Below are 24,052 nucleotides of genomic sequence, written 5' to 3'. Positions count from 1 at the left end.
TTGAGCCAGTAACCAGTAAGGAAAACAGCAACAAATACAAGGAAATGGGTATAGTCCCACTCTCTCACTGATTATCCAGCTGAAAAATTACTTTATATGTGCTATTTCAACTTGTGACCAAACTGAGTAAGGAATATGCTGTTGGGGGAACACAGCAGAGATTCTCTTGGCTTTGCTTCCCCAAAAGGCTGGCAATGAAGTAGAGGGGAAAAAAGTCTTCCCAAGTCCTTGAAAATGAGATTCCTCCACATCGGATGGCCTGGAGCAGATCAGCTTTTCAGAGCAGCCTCTTGTGAAGAAATCTACTGTTACCTTCAGAGCATTTTCATGGGAGGTTACAAGTCTGAACAAGCAAGTGCTTTTCTGGAGCAGCAGTCATTGCCATGCACGTGATGGGTGGAAGAAAGTCCCTGGGACTCCCCCCTGTTTAAAGGCAGACACAAAGTTTATGAACCCACCGTTTTAAAGCACACCAAACCCCAAAATCCTGCCCTGGGCAGGGCTTTAAGGGAGGAACCAAGCAGCCATCAATGTTTCCATCAAGGTATAAAATGAGAGCAGGATGGGCTATGTTCTGCTTTACTCCGAACAGCAGCAGCATGTGAACTCGGCACCATTTGAGCCTTGGCTGTGTTTATGAGCGGTCCAGGAGCCTGCCTGGCTGCCAGGCCAGCGGGCTATTCAGGCATGGGATGTGGTGCATGAATGGATCTATTCATTGCCTTTCTCTTCTTATGCTTCTCCAAGCCTTGGGGCATTGATCCTGTGCTGTTGTCCCTTCCCCAGAGCAGAGGAAGAGGCTGCCTCTGCCCTCATTCCCCTCTACTCTAGTTCCCTTGCAAAACAAGATTCAAAGCAAGATTCAGTGCCGAGAGCACTTATCTAACATAAACTACCATTAGCCATAATAAAGTCCAGTGTATCTCAAATATACCAAACTATCTGCAACTGTGCAGAAAGTTCTGATAAGTAAGTCCTCACTTGAGATAGCCCTCACATCAGATTTACTTCAGCCAGGTCATTTTCAAGGACCCGAGCATGAACATGCACAGAGAGTCTTTCTCACATAGTCTTAACCTTTTAACTGCTCTTTAATCTCAGGCATAATCTAGGTTAAAAGCCACAGAAACTCCCTGTTCTGAACTCACACGTGACCACATCAAGGTACTCCACTTCTGCTGAAGATTATTAAGCCTGTTGGGCAGGTTATGATGGCTGGCTTCCCCACAGGGCCTTGCAATGTCACGACAGTAGTTTTCTCCCTCATGTTTTCTGATGATTTCTGATTACTTCCTGCATGAAGCAGAATATTCCTCTCCTGACAGCAGGAACCACCGTTCCTGTTCAGCTAAATACCCTACCAGAATAGCTGCTGCAACATTCTGACATCTGACTGAGGAAAGGCTTCAGAGCGTGAGTCTGGTCCTGTGGCAGCACGAGGAGCTGCTGTCAGCTTTGCCAGTCAGGCTGTAGAGAGCTTCTACTCCTCTTTGAGCTTTTGGCTTTCTAGATGTGTCTGACACATATACATACACATACATTTGCTTTGTGTATTTAGCCAGACACAGAGCCCTGTGTGTGTGTACAAATGACAGATGTGTTTATGTTGCTTTATAGGTGGAACACTGTGGAGTGTTACATTTTGCCAGATGAATGTGAAATACTGAAGCAGACTTTCACACACTTTGCTCCAACAAATACCTTTTAGATGTGGTTCCAATGTACAGAATACCATTTTCCATGATGAAATCTGAAGTGCATATTTTACTGCTGAAAGGAAGGTGCTTAAAATGAGAAAACAGGATATAAAGTCAAATTCACTATATCAGGAAAAGAGAGGAAAACACTCTTCCTTCCCCTATTACTGACAGTAATATGTTAGGGCCTGAACCAGTTCAGTGTTCTCAAGTGTCAATTTGCTTCCTATGATGCAAACCTGCTAAAGATTTTTGCATGTTTGGTTTGAAGAAAGTACTTCTTAAATCATCTTTAAAGTACTGTGCCTGTAGCATGACACTTGTCACCTTTTCATCTACCTTAAGAAGTGAGCAACGGCTTCCAAAAGATGCACTACAGATTATAAGGGCTTTGACAAACCCAGAGGAAAAATGACACTGGTTTAATGCTTTGGGAGTTTTGGAAGACTGTGGAGTACAAACTGTCACGAAGCCAACTTAATATAACTGTTTCCTTTATACTCTAAGGATTCACTAGGGACTTCACTGCCAGCATACAGGAAATAAAGGCTGTTGTGCCTGAACAAGACTTGGTTTCTTACAATTTAGAAAACTACACGACGTTTCCTTACAGGAAATGTTACATTCATACAAATTCCCATATTTATTTGTAGACAAAAATTGCCATTCACATAGCAGGAAAACTAGATGAAAACAGAGACGGCACAGACTTAAAGGTATTATGGGGTATTGGTGAACAGACCTACACGATGGCAAGGAAAACAACTACACAAAAACATACTTAAATGTACTTAAATCTTTATTGTTGTCTCCTTCTCCAGCACCAGCCTCATTTCTTAACAGGAATCCTTGAGAATAAATTACTACAGGAATGCATTTCTTCAGAGAGGAGCTTGCAGAGTTTGTGTTAGGGAAAGCTTGTCTTCCATGGTTACACTATTCGACCAAGGTATATTGACTTGGGATACTTTTCCTTTAGATCAGGCCACTGAACAATGAAATAATCTGAAAAGTAGTACAGAATCTTCCCAGAGAGGGATAAAGTTTCCACACGGCAGATGCTCTCTACATACACAATGATTGCTCTCTTTATTCCTAGAAGCCCAAGGAGAAGAGCAGATATACAGACAGGAACACATGTTCCTGGTCCATTGCACAATATCTAAAAGAGATGAAACATGTTACACAAGTAAAACGTGAGTTTTTTCATAGGGTGAAGAATGAAGTGTGTGCATTCATGTCACATTCCACTTACAAATCAAAATGTTTTCAAGGATATCTGAAAGCACAAAAGGGGCATGTGAATATGAAGAAAAATGGGACGAATGGGGCAAACAAAAGACATTATTTCAAAGTAGCTGCTGAAAAATATTATCTTTCTTTACACGTTGAGGAGGAGAAGAGCTCTGAGAGGACGCAGTTAATCAGTTCATGTCTACGAAGGAAGAAGAAGTCTTGACTCAGGCGTATACTAAACAGCTTCTACTCTCACTCACAGCTTTGTGTTGTATCACTAATGAGATTTGTGCACAGCTTAGGGCCAAAGAAGTTTAATTAGTATTACTAAAGCTGGGATCTGGGTATAAACCTCTTGAACTTTGGCTTAAGTCAGTAAAACACACAGGGGTTCAGCAAGAATGTGCTGATGACTTAGGACCTTCATCAGAATCTACTAACTGATGTGCATGACTGCATTTGTTTTGCTTTTAATAAACACATAGGAACAAGCAAACAGAAGGAAGGTGTTTTGGCAAATACGTGTCACGTCCTTGTAGCAGATGAGCTCAAATTCACTTAAAAATGTTAACAGTAACAGAAAGTGATCTTCCAATTCTAGACATTGGGAAACAGACACACAGATTGCTTAAAAGCAGAAGGTTTAAAGCAGGGTATATTAAGGCACTCTTCCTGGGTATCCAAACTGTTTTCAGGCAAGGAATTTCATACTAAATTTAACTGCTACCATGTAATCAGCGCTTTGCTGCACAGCTGGGCGTTATGTGGAAAGAAAGCCTTCTTTTAGAAAATCATGACCCTATTTCTTGCCAAATTTGATTAATGTGCACTGATGTTGATCGTGCTACTGGTACTTGACTACTGATACCTAAATGAAGGCATGTTTAGGTATCTCTGTAATTGCACTTGTTACTGTTGTGTAAACACAGGCATATGAATCAAGTTGGAATGTTCTGTGTTTGCAGACAAAACCCATCAGGGTCCCTGCTGCAGCATCTCTTTTGGCAAGTGCCTAAGAAGCACCAAAACAGTCCAGAAAAGTGGTTTACTACTGTTTTTTACTGGTGAGTTAAATATTCAGTCTGACTCCTGATTTCAGATTAAAAATTCAGTTTGAAGTGAACAGACAGAAATGTGCATTGCTGCTAAACAGAAACTCTTCTTTCCCTTTCCTGGAGCTACCTGGAGTACAAATACTGTTTCATCTTCATTGCTCCCCAAGCCCTTTTTCTGTTGCATTAGTCCTCTCACCTGTCCTTTCCTAAGTATCTTTCATTTCAATGTTCCTCTGTAGTCTGAGATGTATCCCACCCATCCTCTCTCCCCTGGTTTTGTTTGTTACATCTGGTATTTGTTTTCCTCTCCATCCCTGTTCCCAGCCACTCTTCTACTGTCTGGACTTGGACAGCTCTGCACTCTTTCAGCTTCCATCTAGTCTGAAAGCTCAACCCACTGGTTTAAAGCAAGGAGAGAGGTTGACATCAGTCCCTTAATCTCCATAGTCTGACACAAAAACATACCAGTTACATATACGAGTTAGGTCGGGCAGACATCCTACATTCTCCTCAGCCCAGAAGCTGAAGTATTATATTCATGGTCTTTATCAAGCCACTGTGCCGTACACTTCATCCTACTTCTCCCTTCCTTTATTAAGCTTGGCTAGGGGCTCCAGCCTGTCTGGTATTTGGTATTCCTGTGTCTAAATGCACACACAAAGGTAAATGCTAGCAGGAATTCCAAACCAAGTAAAGTTCATGTAATTAAAGAATAGTAATTGGGTCTAGTTGTGACTCTGTATGTAGCTCTAAAGGCCACACAGAATTGCTGTTACTACTTTGCTGAGGTGCAAAACAGAAAAGCAACGATCAAAACTGAAATCATAATAAAACACCTTTACTATATCAAGGTTCTGATATGATGCACTCAATTTATACCTTCTACTGTTTATAACTTGTAAGTTGTTTCTCAGATCCCTTGGATTCATGGAAAAGTAACTGTACGCAAGAAAAAGAACCAGGAAAATTATGGACTAGGCATCTCTAAAAAACCATGATCTGATCGTAACTCATGTCCTCTGCTCTTTCCCCTTCCACACATACCAGTTCAAATGAGACAAAACAGATGGGACTATAGGACCTCTGTATGCAAAATGCCCATTAAATACTCTGACTATAAATGTTCCTATCCTAAAAAGTTTGGGTTTAGGAACTGTCCCCTGAAAGAGACTGGTATAAACCTGCTGAAGCCACCAGACAAATAGATCCCTATCTGAATTTGGGGCTGTGATCATTAAAAATTAACCTTCAGTTAACGTTCTGTGTGTGTCCAGAGACATGTTGTACCTAGAAAATGGTGCAGTTGCTCACGTGCTGGAGTGGCAATTCCCCTCCAAAAATCTGGTCCGACCAGTCCTACTTACTCCCTCTCACATTGTCAGCAGGAAGGGAGACCAGCATTCCTGCTGCTTGGAATACAGTATCATACAGTCATCAAGGGATACAGGGGAAAATCCTGAGACAAGAAGTGTGTACATCGTAAGATGAGGAACCTTTGTGGAATCTCTAAGCTAGAAACGCTGCTGTTCAGTTCCTTCCAGTATACAAACTTGTTGATGGTGGAAGGGAACTGAATCATCTACATTCACCCTTAAACACATGAAAGGAGATGAGCTGTCCTTCTAGTGAATCTCAAAACACTGCTCAAAAGTACATTTTGGAGGACTGGGGTTTTCTATCTTGAAAAGACCAAAGCTTTTCTTTCTTCCCCTGCAGCAGAACACAAGTATCTCTCAGGGAATCACTAGTATACTGTGGAGAAAAAGCAAGCACCTATTGGGCAAGAAGGGACCAGGGCCTCTACAAGGTCAACCAGCTATTGAGGGTAAGTGTTTCCCAGTATCTATTTACTTTAGCTACAAGGCTGCCTGTAGAATATTTGCCTTGCATGAGATATGTCTCCACAGATCTCTAGTTTATTTGGTTCAGCCTTCTGTGGTGAGGTAGCAGAAAGGGAAAGAAGGAGCCTCTGTGACCTTCTGAGCTGCCCAAGGATTTTCTTGGTCAATGAGCAATCTGACTTTGTTGCCAACAAGCTGTAAGGAATCATTCCAGAAGGCAGTGCTGCAGATCTCTGCACCATCTGCATTCGCCTCCACTGCTAGGTCTAGGAACTAAATCCTGCACCTTAAAATGCTCTACCAAGTCAGTGTAACTGCTTTTCAACAGTACAATAAAATGAAACAATCTGTATATTAATGGAGGTTTAAAAGTAAAGGATCAGAATACAACATTTCTACTTGGTGACTCTCTAATTACATATTAATCACTTTCCTATTAAAATGGAGTAATTGTTGCTTTTCTGTTTCAGATATTTTCTACCACTGTTGAAAGAAAACAAGCTAAGCCAGCAGTCTGGCATACTGGGAACACTGGCACATGGCACAGCTGCTGATAAAAGCTGCTTTAGAGTTGGTGAATGCAGCACTGTAGTAGAGTGACATTTACCAGCTCAAACACTGAAAGCATAGCTCACAGCTTCACCGGGATTAAATGCCAGGCCACCAGTTGAAACAAAAATGAGTAAAGCAGAAAACATGCAGTTTTCCTCAGCAAGATGTAAACATACATTTGCTGTGTATCTTTAATGAACAGATACTTGAGTCCTGCTTATGTTCCCAGATTACAACGATCGGAGGACAGCATCAGTCCCCCAAAACTTAGGATAAAGTGGAAAACTCATGGGAGATTTGTTTTGCGTAATAAACTGTCGACACCTGCTCTTCTCCTTAATAAATTCCACAGGGATTGCCCTTTGCCACCTGGAGAAAAGCTGCTCAGCTTTCTAGGGCTGGGGATGTTGATTAGTGTTGCTGCAGGGTGATGCACACTTGAAAACTGAAGACTGCACTGCTTGTTGCCTATGGAGCTGTCTCTTGGAGTATGTTCAGAGGACACTCCTCAAGCTTCCTCAGTGCTGGTAATACTTCCTTCCTCACAGTGCTAAATAAGTGGAGGTAAGAATAAGGGACTAGACTGTAGTGATGGAGAGCCACTAAAAGAGGCAAAGGCAAGCAGAATGGTACCAATCTGACCCAAGCTGGGTTAACTGCATCATCTTTGTATATCTAGGCAAGAAAACAGAGCTACTTTTGACCAGTGTTGGGAAAAAAGCCCAATTAGGTATTTTCTGCTTCTCAGGAACAAAAGTGTGCCTGTAATTTATTAATAATTTTGTATTTTTGATGGCCTGCTCAAACTTGGCTTTTGTTGATGATAAATACTTCATTTCAATGGCTATTTAATATTTGGGAACAAAAAGGAACTGTTCAGCCTGTAGAGATACGAAAGCCCAGAAGATACCTCTGAGATTTGTCAGAAAAGTCAAAGAGATTTGAATAGCTCTTCCTGATATTTTAAGGAAGGCAAAGGAAAAGGGATAAAAAAAGAAGACTGTATGGAAGAGAGGAAGTGGGAAACCGATCTGAACTACAGTTGAAAAGCTTCATTTAGAAACAAAAACCTGGACTCCTTCATTCATCAGGTAGGAGCTGGGGGTTTTGACACTGCAGGAGCTTCTTGCCTTTGATGATTTCAGAGTGCAATAACAAATGGGTTTGTTGATGTGTTTCTTGTTTTGCTGGGGGGATCTTGGCTGTTTCTGTGGCATGAAAAGAGAGAATCTGCAAGGAATTAATTTGTATTGTGCTATGTAAATCACAGCATGTCCTGAGCTCATCACACCTTGCTTGGATTTCAGTATTATCTTACTACACACTGAGGTGAATTATCCAACTGAACATACTTTCCCTTCCCCTACAGAAGCACTGAGTGCTACCTATAAAGGCAGCTGTAATCTGGCTTCTTGGACTCAGCTGTTCCCATTTCCTTCCTGTGATTCCCAAGGACCTGGTTCCACTGAGTACTCAGTGTAGCCTGAACAGCCCCCAGGCATTGCAGCCCTGCAGCTGTTGGACGTGCTTTCTTAATACTGGACATGCTGTAACTGTCAAATCAAACTAACAAAAGCATCAGTGAACAAATACCAATTTTAGTTGTAAGCAGATTTACCTCATGAGCTCATCACCAAGATGCAAGCCTGGAGAAGTAAGAAACTGGGGTTGTTATCCCCTTTCTGCTGTGGACTCACTATGGGATTTGGGGCATAGCACTTAACTTTCTCTAACATCAATGTTTTCTACTTTAGCACTTGGAAAACAATTTACTCATCACAGAGTGTCCTGCATCTCCTTCTCAGTGAAGATCTCCAGGTATGGAGAGTATTGCTTTTATTTGCATGCTCTTTGTTTCAGTATCATGTTCTGCAAGTAAGAGAAAATGTGCATGTTCTTTTCTTTTGAATAGGTTTGGGGTTTTAAATATGCTCAGACATAGCAGGGCATATCCATGAAGGAACAATTTCTGCTGGTAACTTCAATGACAGCTAAAGCCTGCATCGCAAGTAGAGAGAAATGGTTATTTTTGCCATAAATGAGTAACTCTAAAAGGTTTCAAGAGATACACTTTTCATTCCCCAGGGAGGTACTGCAGTTAGGACAGAAGTAAGGTCTCTTCTAGCGAATATAAATTTATTTGCTAATCAGAAAAACAAGAGAATTCTGAGGATTTGGGAAAGGGATTTCTTCTTAGCTCCAATACTTGAGCATGTGGGAGGGAGTGTTCTTGTTAAAGCTTTTGCTAGTCTAGCTCTTTAGCATGTCTGAGAATTCAAGTTTTGAACCTCAAGGAATGCTAGCTTAGAATTGTTAATTTTTTTTTTTTTTTTCAAGGCTTAAAACCAAAAAAGACAGGAACCTTTTCCAACAATTCCTTATTACTGCAATTGGTCAGGAGAAAGAAGAATTTCAGGTTCTGTTTGAACAATATAAAGGTCATTAAATTACCTACTGCCTTGTTCTTTTTGAAGAGTGAAGATCTTATCCAGTTCGCTTCCCTCCACAAGCTGTATATAAAACCACCTAGAACTTCACACCCTCTTTGCTGTTTGAACTTCCCTGCAGAATGCAGGCTGGGACAAAAAATACCTAGATGTGTAGTCTGATGTAAATGGGTAATTAAGGTAGAATTGATTTCTATCTGGGCACACTTTTTTCCTCTACTGTCTAAATTACTTGACTCATCAAGAATGCAAGAAGATAGTGTTCTATAGCAACAGTCTGTGTTCAGGCTGGTCAGCAACTACCATCTGTAGCCTGTAGCATTGCCATGAAAACCTTTCTAGTACCCTTCTGTGTATCTTGTTGGCACAGTTCCTGTTGTTGCCATCACACAGTACACACAGCAGGTAAGGTGCTCTTCAAAACGAGCACAGACATGTGTGGTCCTACAGGCAGATTTCTTAACCAGGATAAATAAGATCAGTGAATGCCAGAACAGGGAAGAGAGAAGTGGAAGAGTGGGGACTTAAATCAGCACACTGCGCAGTTGGGTTTCTAATGTGCATTGCTTTACTTTGGAGTATTATTTTCATCATAGAATTAAATATGCTGGGAAGCATCACCAACTCTCTTGTTCCTGCAGCTCTTATTTTATAATTGTTCTCCTGAAGGAGAGGAAGACAAGAATCCTACCTCATGGATTTTCCTATGGGAGGAAAGGAGAGCTTCCACAAAGCTGCCAGGAAGTAGTAGACTTAACAACAGGATTTAATTGTAACAGCACTAGGCATTGTCTCATCTGCCTTCTAGGCATTTAGTGGTCTGACCCAGTCTTACCACCCAAGTGTCCTCAGGGGCAAGAGACAAGAGAAGAGGCCCAGCTGATAGGATTTGGATCAGCATCCATATGCCAAGTAGTGAGGGAAACTCCTAGTTTCTGTACTTCAGCAGAGCTCAGGCTGTGCATCTGGCTATTTGACACTTAAACAGCTCAGGTCTAGTTCTGAGTATGCCTGGGGGTTTTACTGATGAAAAGGAAGATAACCGGGGTCATTAAGAGCCTCAGAAGTTAGGCAACAACTTAGTGAAGGGAGAGAATCTAGATTTGGATGCATGAAGAAACATGCTTGACTTTCTTTTTGATGAAGCTAACCTTAGGCACCCTACTTAACTGCCCTGCATCTCAGATGAAAGGTGGCAGGTCTGTCACTGGGATTAAAAGGTTTTTGGAGTGGTAGTTTCCATCAGCACACTCCCCACCCTAGTTACCAAATGTAAACTGAGAAACACAGAACCAATGGATTGAAAATAATGATAGGCATGAAAGTGATGCTAATGGTCAAGTCTATAGGAATGTTAAGTGTTGGTTATTAAAACATTAAGTTAACACCCACACTATCAGTGGGACCAACCAAACATCATGAGCTCTGCCAGAAGTTTGTGTCAAGAAACAGTGGCACCAGTGAGTCTTGTGATTAACTGCGGGAGGCGGATAGAAGCTTGGTTAAAAAAGAACAAGATTACCAAAGCAGATGCAGGCTAGAGAATAAACTAACTCCCTACCTGCATTACCATGGAGTGTGTCTGTGGTCTATTGCTGCTGATAAATTATTAGGAATTAAAGGAAATTTGACTTCGTGTGGATGAAAAAGGTGGTCATAAACAAACTCAGTGAAAGGCTTTTGCTGTTGAATGAAATTGTAGATACTGAAGTACATCTGTAGCTACAATCACTAGGTACTAACTAGTACTTTCAGCAAGTGTCACCTTGGCTGAGTCTGAACCTGACTAAAGTGTCTTGGTCAGAGCACCATGAGAAGTACCATAGAAACTTTTGGAGCCTATTTAAAAGTAATGGCTTATCTCCTGATACTAAAAAGTACTGCTTAGTATAGTAGCCTGCCTCTATTTGAAAGGAAAAATAAAGTCAAAAGACGTTAAATATAATCATACGTATTACTGCTCATGGCCTAAAATGAGCCTTTAACTGCAAATCTCAACATGTCTTTCATTAGTTAAGCATTCACTTAGCTAGAGCTTGACTGCAGCATTTTAGGTTAGCTAAAATTGGTATTTTATATGTATGTAAACATCTTTGAGTCTACTGCTTAAGCACTGCAGTTGATATAGTGAGAATCCACATCAAATACCTGTCTGAAATGTCTTCACAATGCAAAATCTAGAGGTATTAGCCATCTGTAGCTGACTGACAGAAGTGGCCTGGTTCGGTGGTCAGACATAGCAAGATTACTTCAAACCATGCTTTATAAATGGAAATGTGACCAGGGTATTCATTAGGTTCACAACGAACCTGAGAGCTGATGAATTAAGTCTGAACAGTCTTTTGTTTAACCTCTGCTTAAATCTAAGCTCTCAGTTCTTCTTACTACTACTTCTGTCCTCCCTCTGAAATACAGTGTCTACAGGCATGTCTAACTGGCAGTCATAGAAAGAGCAGAGCAGTAACCTAGCTTTAAACTAACCAATGTGGATAGCTTTAGATGTTTATCTGTGTTCAGCAAAAGGTAATTTCACATTGTGGCTTCAGGGTAGCTGTACACAGCATAAGAGGTAGTAGAGAGGGGTGAGTAAGCCTCATATTTTCATTAACACTGAGAAGTTAAATTTTGATGGCTTTTGTTTCCTTTTTAGACTACACTATTTGAATCACTGAAGGGTTTAAGCCAATGTTCTTACTCTTGCTTCTTTTGACTGTTTTGATCCTAGAAGAACAAGAGCAGATCAGACATATTGTCAATCTGGTCCAAAAGAATTATAAATACTGGGGAAAGATTCAGCATACAAAAGAATGCACCAGATAGTCTTAATACTGCATTATACAAAGTTCTCTTGTTATGGAGTGAATAGAGGAAAAAATGCCACCACCCAGCTTTTGTAGCTTTCCACAAAGTTCTAATAAGAACTGTGATATAAGGGACAATAACTTACTATTTGTCCTAGTCATTTGTTAAAGTGCTATGAAATAAAGACATCTGTGGGCAGGGCACAAAGAATGGAAAAATTTAGCTAAAGGAAATAATGATCCTCTTTCATATAGCTTACTATGTGAACACTTCTAAACCAACTCTAGAAGCTTGTTGCAGTGAATTTAACCAGTCAGGGGACCAAGCGTGTGCGAGGATGGGCAGGCATAGAAGAACTGGTAGGCTGCTGGAAGCATGATCAGCTGAGCAGGTTTCAGGCTTCTAGAAAGAAGTTTAAGGAGAGACTCACTCAGCTGACAGCTGGTGGGGAAGGAGACAGCAGAGCTTGTTGTACTTGCTGTGCAAATGTAAACTACTTACTATGGCCTTCCCACGGGAAGGAGGCCCTATTCTGGAAGGACTGCCTTCTTTGCCTGATTTAACCCAGGTTTTCCCAAATAGCAGTGATCTGAAAAGGTCTGCTTATTTAAGGCTCTGCAGAGCACTAAGGCAGTAGGAACTGCTGAGAACTTTTCCCAGAAAAGCAAACCAAGTCTGGTCCTAGGGGTCCAGGATGTGCAGCCCACTAACGAGGGGAGCCTTCTGCAGCATTTTGGCACAGTTCTAGGTGAAATTTCATTATATTAAAGGAGAGCAAATCACGGACCAAATTATTGACACGCTTGTGAGGAGGGCTGATGCCAACCTCATGAAGTTTAACTGTGCCAAGTGCAAGGTCCTACACCTGGGTCGGAGCAATCCCAGGCACAGCTACAGGTTGGGCAGAGAAGAGATTCAGAGCAGCCCTGCAGAGAAGGACTTGGGGGTGCTGGTCGATGAGAAAATGAACATGAGCCAGCTTCAGTGCGTGCTTGCAGCCCAGAAAGCCAACTGTATCCTGGGCTGCATCAAAAGGAGCATGACCAGCAGGTTGAAGGAGGTGATCCTGCCCCTTTGCTCTTGTGAGACCTCACCTGGAGTATTGTGTGCAGTTCTGGTGTCCTCAACATCAAAAGGACATGGAACTGTTGGAACAAGTCCAGAGGAGGCCACGAGGATGATCAGGGAACTGGAGCACCTCCCATATGAAGATTGGCTGAGAAAGTTGGGGCTGTTCAGCCTGGAGAAGGCTGGATGGAGACCTCATAGCAGCCTTCCAGTATCTGAAGGGGGCATATAGGGATGCTGGGGAGGGACTCTTCATTAGGGACTGTAGTGACAGGACAAGGGGTAATGGGTTAAAACTTAAACAGGGGAAGTTTAGATTGGCTATAAGGAGGAAATTCTTTCCTGTTATGGTGGTGAGGCACTGGAACAGGTTGTCCAGGGAGGTTGTGAATGCTCCATCCCTGGCAGTGTTCAAGGCCAGGTTGGACGAGGCCTTGGGTAATATGGTTTAGAGTGAGGTGTCCCTGCCCATGGCAGGGGGGTTGGAACTTGATGATCTTAAGGTCCTTTCCAACCCTAACTATTCTATGATTCTATGATTCTAAGTCCAGAGGAGGGCCATGAGAATGATCAGGGGACTGGAGCACCTCCGATATGAAGATTGGCTGAGAAAGTTGGGGCTGTTCAGCCTGGAGAAGAGAAGGCTGCGTGGAGACCTCATAGCAGCTTTCCAGTATCTGAAGGGGGCATATAGGGATGCTGGGAAGAGACTCTTCATTAGGGACTTTAGTGACAGGACAAGGGGTAACAGGTTAAAACTTAAACAGGGGAAGTTTAGATTGGATAGAAGGAGGAAGCTCTTTCATGTGAGGGTGGTGAGGCACTGGAATGGATTGTCCAGGGAATCGCAGCCCAGGAGCTGTGAATGCTCCATCCCTGGCAGTGTTCAAGGCCAGGTTGGACAGAGCCTTGGGTGATATGGTTTAGTGTGAGGTGTCTCTGCCCATGGCAGGGGGGTTGGAACTTGGTGACCTTAAGGTCCTTTCCAACCCTAACTATTCTATGATTCTATTGTAGCTATCCATTTGTAGCCCACTGTAGCACATCTACTGCTGAAAACAAGGACTAGATGCAATCACTGTACAGCTTTCTGCTGCATGGTACCCACATGTTCTTTGTTTTCAATTTGAATTTCAGGTGTGCAAGAATGACTGGAATAATCACGTTTTGTCAAATACAACCTAAGGACTAAATCACGTGAAGATCTGGTTTCAGGATTTGCAAGTCAGCCTAGAGACAATGACAATAGTTCTGTAAGCAGCAGAAGAACTGGAGATTGGTTTCCTCTACTTGCTGACTTAATCCATATTATAGGAAGGCTGTAACATTAGTTTATTCCTTGGACATCAAGTAGTCTATGCAACATTCAGTAACTGTGAGAAACCTCTGTGTCTTGTCCTATTTTCTGTAACTAAATTGGTGTAATTTGTATCTTTCCCTGGAAAGTAGGTCTTCTAACATCTTACTCTGGTTTTATGTTTCTTCTCAGCTTCTCAGCAGTAAAAGTCTTCTCTGACCAACTGTTTTCATGGTAGGAATTTGCAGTCTTTGAGGCTATGACTACCTATTAAATCTGTCTGCAATTGATGGTTTTAAAAGCTTTTCTGGGGAAAGGAAGGTGTAGGCGAAGTGTGCTGGCACAAGTCTTTCTTTCCTGGAATTTTAGGCCTTTGCATAGGAAGCCTATCTAAGGTTGCCCAGCATACACATGCCTTCAAACCACTGTAACACCTGTATTTCTGTAGTCTTTAGCTATAGGAAAACAAGCTGATCATGACTTCTGACATGTTGTTATTTGGTTTAATATCTCTAAAGGGACTTAACTTGCAGAAAGCAGATGTCTTTAACTTGGAAATGTGCCTCTTGAAGATGATCTCAAACTGAACAACTAAGCTTTTACATCTCTTTAAACTCCCTGGGGGCCCATTTCAAGTATGGGTCAAGTCCTGTAAGACAGCAAAGGTCTCCTGGAAGTCGCTCAGCTCTTTCTGAACTCACTATCTTGAAGAAGGTTTAGATGGAACTGATTTCTCATGCAAACTAAACTAAGAAACTCTGCCAGAAGTTCAGTGGGAGATACAAAGGGGACACAGTGCTCATGTAAATAAGCACATATACAGTAACTCCTGTGCAGCTAAGTTTGCTGTTTCCCCTTTACAGCTCTTTTGATTCCACAGATATGCTAGTTATGCCAGCCTAAGCCTATCTGCTCCAAATCTTGCCTTTGTGGTTTAGGGCTTTCTTTGCAGTACTTCTCTTGTCCTGCACTCCCTGAAAACTGCAACATTTCTGCTTTCCTCTAGTTTTTGGGTGTCTGGAGAAGGCTTCAAACCTGCACACATTTTTGACAAGCCTGAAAGTAAGTGTAAAGCTTTGGGAATCACTCACACATATAAATGACTTACAAGTCCCTCCTCCAATTAAACAACAGTTGCCAAGACTGAAAATGTACAGCACCTATAAGCTTTACTGTTTAAAAATAGGAAGTTCTCAGCATGATGTAATACTCTGCTTATTCTAAACTTGGCTGTTGACTTCTGTGCCAGAAATCATAGATGAGTCCTGTAAACACCAGCATTTGTCCCACCCTTTCTGTTCGTATGTTTTTAACTATGAAGCGTTGCATTTTGCCAAGAGTAGGGGGGGAGCAATTCACCACAGACCTTTTCTTCTAAAGCCAATTCAATATTACCAGTTGCTTCATATACCACACAGAATCTTTTCACTGATGATATGTGGCATTTTAATCCCTGAGTCCTGTTGCCACTTTTGGTAATAGGTTAAGCTACACAGTGAGATTTTGCCAGATTTTTTGCAATAGTACGTTAAAAAATACTGACAGTAACCAAAACCCAGTGATGTGAAAAAGGGACTTCTAAATATGTTACTTGCATTTGCTCTAATGATGTCTGCTTCATGTAAACACCCCTTCATTATTCCCTCCCCTTACCCCCAGTTAAAATCACCTCCTCCCTCCCTCCCAACTTTATCTCCAGTCTTCAGAACAGGCTTGAAAAACAAGAAAAAGCTGCTTCTGTTCTGCATGCTAAACTGCTCTGAAGACTCCAGCAAGCAAGTAGCTTTTGATCTGATAGGAACTGAAGCAGTCCTACTGAAGCCAGTGACATCAAATTATACACAGCAGTTTCTCTAAACAGTCGAAGTATCACAAATATAAAGAGCCTCTTTAGGATTAGCCATACAGTTCACAGAGAGCTAAAACAAGTCTGCTTACAAATATCGTCTGTGGGTGTAACTATGCATACAGGTTGAGAAGTCCATGTAAGCACAAGAACCAAATCTGTATGGATTTCTGCCTGGATTTCATTACCATTTCAGGAGCAAGACAGCCAACAGGATTACCAGGCTTTCAGGCACAGCCTGTGCTGTTGCAATCCTGAAGAGATGTTATCAAGAACCTGCAGCCTGGTTTGTGTTAGCTCTTCCAGTATTAACAGGGGAGTGACACTCTCTGACGTTGCCTGCAGTCTTTGAGAGGGGAGACTGGTATTTGCTACTCTAATTCACTGGCAGTGCAACGTGTTCTCTCTTGGTATATTGCTGCTATAGCTCTCTCGGCTTTAATTTTACATTCAAAACATACTTTTCCTGTGAACTCTAAATCTAAGTATACATATGAGATACAGTCTTGATATTCCAAATGCTTCTATGATGCAGAATACCAAGTTCCCAATAAGTTAAAATTTACCTACCAAATCTGGTTTCCGTCTGTAGGTCAAAGGAAGGGAATAAAGCATGGAATACAGCGTTGTTACCACAGAGGAGGTCCAAGACTGCCTAACCTCACGGCTTCTAGGAATGCGATCGAGGGTGAACTGGAAGAGAAGCATGATAAACTGAGCTGTTATTTTTCTAAGGCTGTTGTTGCTCCTTCTCTAGAGTTATTACATCTCTCTGTGACAACTTTTTGTTTTAAATCTAGTTTGGAAATGTGTGGCTATGGAACCTTTTCTCCGATGCCTTATTCTGTGTCGTGCTTAGCAATCGTGGCAGAAAGTAAAATGAAATACTAGATCTATCTATCTGGTTTTCAATCGCTTCTCACATTCCTTTAAAACATTCCTAACTTGACAAACAACAGGGCTAGAGCAGCTTCTCCCACAGTGTGTTAACGTAGTGCCCCACCTCGTGGTCACTGAGACACAAATCTAGGTCTGATCCGAACAGGGCGACTTGACTCTCTTTTGCCTCTTGTCTATTTAAATTCCTTGTGGATTTACACAGCAGAAAACGTAACAACTTTTCTTAGCTAACGTCCAGTGCATATTATTAAAAATGTAACAGCAAATATCAATAGCCATTAAATGAGGCCGCAATGAGCAGTGAAAAGATAGGTAAGATGCATATTCAAATATTTGCATAAAGAAACAGTGAAAGATATCTTATCATGAAAGAAAAAATAAGTTTAAGAAATAGCTTTCTTTGTTCTTTCCCTAGGAAAAAGTATAGATTATTCATGGTATGTAAAACACACATGAGGTTTTTTTTGTCTCAGAATGCTGTAGGCAGTTCACAGGAGTTGGGCTTCCTGTGCGCTTTGCAGATGGCCTTAATGTTGATGCAGAGGAACTGCACCTAAACTACTGCTATATCAGGAGGTAGTCCTGATGCCAATGGAATGTGTGAGTGTTTAAATGAAAGACAAATATAATGGCTGCAGTGCACTTGTTCGTTGATGTTGTCATAGTGTTTCTATCTGGACAATGGTCATCATCTCACTTGATGCAGAATATTACGTTAATTTGAAATGATCCTGTTTCATTGTGATCAGGTTCTTTAATTGCTGTGATACTGGAAGGCATTACCAGATCTTATGAACTGGTTGGTTTATGTTTTCTTTGCAGGTGCTGAAACTCTGATTGCATTAGTCTGACAACAGAATATGGAAAACCAAACATGCCCCCTGCTCCCCATTCCACAGTATTCTGGTTATCACCGCTTCTGCTTTTTAAAGCTTTGGAAGAGTTCAAGTGATAAAAGCAATGCCGTAAGTGGAGTTTAGACCCTTGCATAGTATTCAGTCCTGCAAGAAGTAGGTGTATGATAAGGTACTTTTAAGCAGATCAAGCTTTGGTGGCACTATTCAGATGCTCCTTTCACTGTAAGAATGGTGTTAAAACAGTATTTGCCAAGAAAACCTGATGTGATTTTCTTTATCATAGTTAAATACTGTTGTTTTGCAAGCATGCAAGGAAAAGTTGGTGGAAAACTGCATCTGCTGTGAATTATCATAACATGCTCAACTGAATATACTGAAATGCTTGCAAATAAACTGGGTTTATTTGTAGTTTATGTAGTTTGTTTTCATGCTGAGGAACAAGATTTCATAGCATGATATAAAATTGAAAACACATGGTCAAACGAGGATTATGTAAAGGTTAGTTAATCCTGTTGCCCATCTCAGACATAAGAAATGGGGGTATATGATCCAGTGAAGAATTCATGTTGTCAGTCAGCAATTGTCTTTCTTCTGTTAGAGTAGGCCATCAGGAGCTGAAGCAGTTTCTCTGTGCTGAGCATAGCAGATTTCCTGACTAACAGCTCTGGTAGCATCCATGTAGAATAGTTGTGGTTACAGGCCAAGAGGGCAGGAAAGAACAAAGAGGCAAGTGACAGCAGGAGCAGAGCCTTTTCATAGGAGCCATTCTGGATTTTATTTTTTTTCCCAAGACACTTAGTGGGTAGAGGTGCAACATTTTGCTTCTTGCAAGAAAGATGCTCATTCTGGCATCCCTTCCTTCTCCCTAAATACTGTAGCTTTTACAACAGACCACAGATCAAAGAGAAGTATTTGATTTTCTCTTAGGTCATTATTATGTTTTCTTCCCAGTCCTTAGTTCTGTAAGGATTTAATTCCTTGACAAGATGAGGAAGGGAATGGGTTGAAGCTTTCAGACTTTCCCCTTTTGTTTACTCAAAGCTGCAGGAAGCTACTAACACATGATTTTGAAATGCTTGATGGTCTCCAGGATTCCCAGTGCTAAACCTCATACGACTCAAAAGCACACTCTGAAAGTTAGTATGCTATAGCCATGCGGCCTTTACTTCCCAAAATTTGCCTTCCATTTCCACTCTAGATACTTTTGTCCAGTGGAAAAAAAAATGGTCAAGGGAAAATAAGCATCTGTTATCCAGACAGCAGAATCAGATGCAGCCAAAAATGTTCCTCTGGCTTTTAATGCTGAAGGAAAATATAACTACATGATCTGTTAGCAGCTGGAAGGGGTATGAAGGAAACTGCTTAGCACAACTAAGTGAACTAGTGGAAAACTGCATAATCTTTTAATAGTCAAAATATGTATTTTTAATATCTTTAATAAGTAGGGTTGGACATTTTTCACATGAGTGTGTGAATGGCTGATCACCAAAACCAGATTCCTCTGAACAGGAAATACGTGTGGTCACTTTACTAAATGTTCATCCCTGTTGCACGATGAGAGAAGGAACTGCCATGTTCCATTTGAAACAAAGTCATTCCACTGGATTCAGCTGCTTGTACTTCATCTTCCAAGGTAGGAAGTGGGGTAAAGAAAGTTAAAAACGTCCTTCCTACGTGAGCCTTATTGCTCACCTAAGGCTTGCATTAGAAGGGTTTGTTCTGCAAATCATTGGTACTACAATGTGTTGTCCCACTAGCGCTGCTGAAGACAACATGCACCATATGAATTCAGTACCACATAAATAATTTACTGTGTGTTGTACTACTTGTTCAAAAGGACTAAGATTTCTGTAGTTCATTTCTATTGTACTTATTCCCATTTCTAAGCAAAAATATCAACTTTCTATTAGTTTCACTGGACATCAGATCACAGTTATACTGCTGTCTGTTAATCATACAGCAAACTAGCTCAAAGCAAGAACACATCTGATAAAAGAGATAAAGAGGATATTTTCATGATGTTTTCATTCTTCTTAGGAGTTCAGTGTTTGCTCAGGTCATCAACCAGAAAACTATCTGACATGAAGAGGTATTGTATACTTCTAAAGCATATGTAACGAAAGCTTGATTTTAAACCACACAAAAGTAATACAATTTCAATGGAGGTTTACTTAGAGAAAACATTTGTAGGTATAATTTCTTTAAAAAATACATTATGGAAATGCCAAACTAAAATTAAACAAAGTTAAAAAAACCCACCGTATTCCTGCCCCAGTATTTTTATAGCTCCAAACAGCACTTGGCTAGCTGGTTTACAAGATTAAAAGGTAGTTATTTCCAGCATGCTTTTCTTGTACAGCCACTTTCACTGCAGTTATGTTCCCCCATTGCTTTAAATGGGATTAACATGCTAACAGAAGGTAAAGACCATTTAAGAGAAAGTGAAAACTGGTAGCAAGAATGGCATGTTCTATTTTTAGGTGTATTTACTTCCATTTTCAGTGTCTCTTTAGTACAGTATTAATCATGTTTGTTTAGTTCACTTTTAGAATGGTACAAAGCATATGTACAGAATGGCACCTTTAGCTGAACTTTAGTGCAAGTGATTCTCAATACCTAGAAAATCCAAAGCACTTGTTGGTATTAAAAATATCATTTTAAAGAATAATCTTGGAATTATCTTGAATTAGAATTACATGTTGAGATCATTTTACTGTACAAAAGCATCTTTAACAAGTTACCTGGGAAGTGGAGAACGTTTCAGCCCTTTTTTGTTCAAAAGAACGTATTTTAGATTCACTCATCGTGTCCGAGTCTGCAAAAACATAATGTCTGGGAGAGTATGACTCTGACAAACAGCTCAGTAGCCTCAGGATTTCTGTTGTGTGCCCGCCTGTAAAACAAAGAAAACTGCAGTTAGTATATAAGAAATGTTGTAACTTTCAATTTCTTCAGCTGAGTCAGACACTTCTCCATTTAAAACTCATTAGTGCTACTGTTATCAGTGACACTCCTCTGAGAGTAGAGGATTCAATTACAGGATGTTTGAGAGTGTTTAACATGAAGGCAGTTCAGCTCCCACTGAATCACAGAATCAGCCAGGTTGGAAAAGACCTTTAAGATCATCCTATCCAACCTTTACCCCAAGACTGTATTAATGGAAGTTTTTTAGTTAAATGGGATTGAACCAGGATTCACAGAAGTATGACATTTGTGTTCAATGTCCTGTCCTGCAGAAACACCTGGGCAAAGAGTTATACTGTAGTAGTCCATACTCAAAAGCTATACTATGGTGCAATGGTCAAAATTAAGGTGGGCAGGATCCAGCTCAGAGCTGTGCCATGGAAGCATAACTCCCACTGACCCTACCCAATGCTCAGTCCTATGACCTGCAAGAGCAGGGGCTGCACTACCCCAACTCATAACACTGAAATTAAGGAGGCAGCAAATTCACCCTGCAGCTAAGCCAGTGTAAGAGCTGAATGCTGGCAGAAGAAATAGCCCAGGTCCAGCCAAATGCTTTAACCTTGAATGGGTGCTGACAACCTTCGCGCCGCAAGGTCATTTTGTTCGGGTAGATAAAGTGTCATTGACCTGGGGAGAAGGGGAGGGTGTATTTATTGTGTTTGTAGGTTTTTGGAGCAGGGTGTTTTTTTTGGGGTTGGTTTTGGTCAGTTTTGTTTCCTGAACTGGAGCTCCAGGAGTGCCTGTAACAGTGGCAAAGGGAAAACTGGCTGTGTAGGTAAAGTGGAGCCATCCCACCTTTTGACTGTTGGGCTGGATCAGCTTACCATCAAACTGCATCCCAGAGTATGTGCATAAGCTCTACTGGATGTGTTGGTTTTCACTCTGCTGGAAGTTGCAGACCAAAATAGTAAACTAAATGCATTCCTACTGCCTCCTGCTGCCCAGTGCCATTAACTTCCTCCAAGATGTTTGCTATATAAGCCAAGCACTCTTGGCTGACAAACAGCTTACAAGCAGCTAGAGCTATGCTGCTGCATTAGACATGAGAGTTTGCCACCTTCTCATAGAAGTTCATGCAGTATCTGCTGGGATTCTCTTGTGAGTGATGGTTTATTGAAGTTTCACAAGTTTTAATGCAATCATCTGAGTATTAACAGGACAGCAATGGCAAACTTTCATGGTAGTCTTATTTTGTGGGGGCAAATTCATTGCCCTGTGACTTTTGGGAGGTAACAAGGAGTAGATGTATGTGTCCTCTTAGTGTGGGGTGACACACCTGGAAAACAGTGGCAGACTCCCACGTAAACCAGAGGAATGTGGCTTGGATTGGAAATGATTGGAAAAGCATTGCAGAATGACAGGTATGTAGGGGACGTACTGATACTTGGAAAGCCTCACCCCCAGTTGTCATCAATCACTTTCTGTCAGAAGACCAAGCAGCTGCACAGCTCTGCCTCACATCTGATTTAATCAGTACATTTGTCAATGACTTGGGTGACACGCATGGGCCTTCTGAAGGGAAGGCTCAGAGACCCAAACGGCAGACATGGATACAGGTGAAAATGCTCTAAACAAAGGTGAAGCTTAACAGTTACTCAAATCAGGGGCTAAAGAACTGGAGAAGAGAAGCTGCGTGGAGACCTCAGAGCAGCTTCCAGTGTCTGAAGGGGGCTACAAGGCTGCTGGAGAGGGACTCTGCATCAGGGACTGTAGCGACAGGACAAGGGGTGATGGGTTCACACTGAACCAGGGGCAGTTCAGGTTAGATCTAAGGCAGAAGCTCTTCCCTGTGAGGGTGCTGAGGCGCTGACACAGGGTGCCCAGAGAAGCTGTGGCTGCCCCATCCCTGGCAGTGTTCAAGGCCAGGTTGGACACTGGGGCTTGGAACAACCTGCTCTAGTGGAAGATGTCCCTACCTGTGGCAGATGAGCTTTAACCCTGCCAACCCAAGCCATTCGGACCTTCTATTACATTCTATGACTCTAACAACCCCAAAGGCAGGCGGCGGCTCTGAGGGCACCCGACAGTCTGGGACAGCCGCCGTGAGGGAGTGAGGGGCCTCCCCCTAGCGCAGTAGCAGCGCCCGCGACTACAGCTCCCGGCATGCACCAGGACACACCGCTGAGAGAGCCTCGCTGGCTCCCGCTGCATCTCGGGAGTTGTAGTTCCTGAAGCCAGCTGCGGGCCCTCTGCCCCGGGACCAGCTTCCGCTACCGGTATCTCCTACTCACCGGAGCCGGCCACCACCAGGAGGCTGAAGGGAGGTGTCCGCCGGCTGCGGCGCCTCCTCGCCAGGAGCACCAAGGGGACCAGCAGTAAGGAGAGGAGGAGAAGGAAGGCGACAGACAGCAGGGGCTCCATGGCGCCGAAGCAGCCGTCCAGCCGCCCCGCCCGGTACCACCTCCCTCGTACGGCAGCCGGCGTGGCTCAGACCTCCTCAGAAGCCGGCCTTCGCTGCTACAGCTGCTCGTCAGCCGCGTCCCAGGAGCTATGAAAGCCCACCAGCATCCTGGCCTGTATCAGCACCAGTGCGGCAGCAGGGCCGGGACAGTAATTGTCCCCCTGTACTGGGCGCTGGTGAGGCCGCACCTCGAATCCTGTGTTCAGGTCTGGGCCCCTCACGACAAGAGAGACACTGAGGTGCTGGAGCAGGGCCAGAGAAGGGCACCGGAGCTGGTGCAGGGCCTGGAGCACAAGTGTGATGGGGAACAGCTGAGGGACCTGGGGGTTCAGTCGGGAGCAGAGAAGGCTCAGGGGGGACCTGATCACTCCCTACAACTGCCTGACAGGAGGATGGAGCCAGGAGGGGCTGGGCTCTGCTCCCAAGGAACAAGGGATGGGACAAGAGGAAACAGCCTCAAGCTGCACAAGGGCAGGTTTAGATGGAGCTGAGGAACAATTCCTTCCCCAGAGGGTGCTCAGGCATTGGAACAGGCTGCTCAGGGCAGGGCTGGAGTCACCGTCCCTGCAAGTGTTCACACACCATGGGGACGAGGCCTCAGTGCCATGGGTTAGTGGTGGCCTTGGCAGTGCTGGGGTAAGGGTTGGACTGGATGAGCTGAAAGATCTTCCCATGTAGTGCATTCTATGATGCTATAAATACTCCTGTGTTGGAGCTTGACCTGAAGGGTAAATTAAGTGCCACGGTGTTGCACACTGAGCCAGGCCTCCAGGCCCCAGTCTGCCCTTTCTACATGGGTTGCAGTCTGCTGAGAGAGATCTGATGCTTTAATTAATTTGTAAGTGTAGAAATACAGGCTGAAGAAACAGTCACGTGGCTCCAACTGGCACGTACACATTCCTACAGGAATTGGCAAGCATGAGCTGCATAAACTTTACCCTGGTATGTATGCTTACATGCAACTATACATTGCTTACAGTAACGCATAAAATGAAGACTGCTAATATTTCACTGTGTCTCACTATTCTTGTTTCCATTCACTTCTAATGCTTTAGCTTTTTATTCGAGTAAGAAGTATGGAATGAT

The 24,052-nt window shown here is 42.5% G+C and overlaps 1 protein-coding gene across 1 annotated transcript; it reads right to left on the bottom strand.

Annotated features, from left to right (window-relative positions):
* Positions 1-2,478: 2,478 nt before the first annotated feature.
* Positions 2,479-22,967, bottom strand: ALG14 (ALG14 UDP-N-acetylglucosaminyltransferase subunit). Its single transcript, XM_061378878.1, has 4 exons — positions 22,797-22,967; positions 20,340-20,491; positions 16,412-16,534; positions 2,479-2,859 (listed from the first exon to the last, which is right to left on the bottom strand). Exons 1-4 carry the CDS (start codon positions 22,924-22,926, stop codon positions 2,629-2,631), a joined length of 636 nt encoding a protein of 211 aa, XP_061234862.1. The 5' UTR covers positions 22,927-22,967; the 3' UTR covers positions 2,479-2,628.
* Positions 22,968-24,052: the final 1,085 nt, after the last annotated feature.

Source organism: Neopsephotus bourkii, unplaced genomic scaffold (genome assembly GCF_033783945.1).
Source record: "Neopsephotus bourkii isolate Nb327-2 ecotype Australia unplaced genomic scaffold, CSIRO-AGI_Nbou_v1 NB_1768, whole genome shotgun sequence".
Classification (NCBI taxonomy): Eukaryota; Metazoa; Chordata; class Aves; order Psittaciformes; family Psittacidae; genus Neopsephotus; species Neopsephotus bourkii.
The sequence above is the reverse complement of the archived record's forward strand: the minus strand, read 5'-3'. Positions and strand labels throughout refer to the sequence as shown.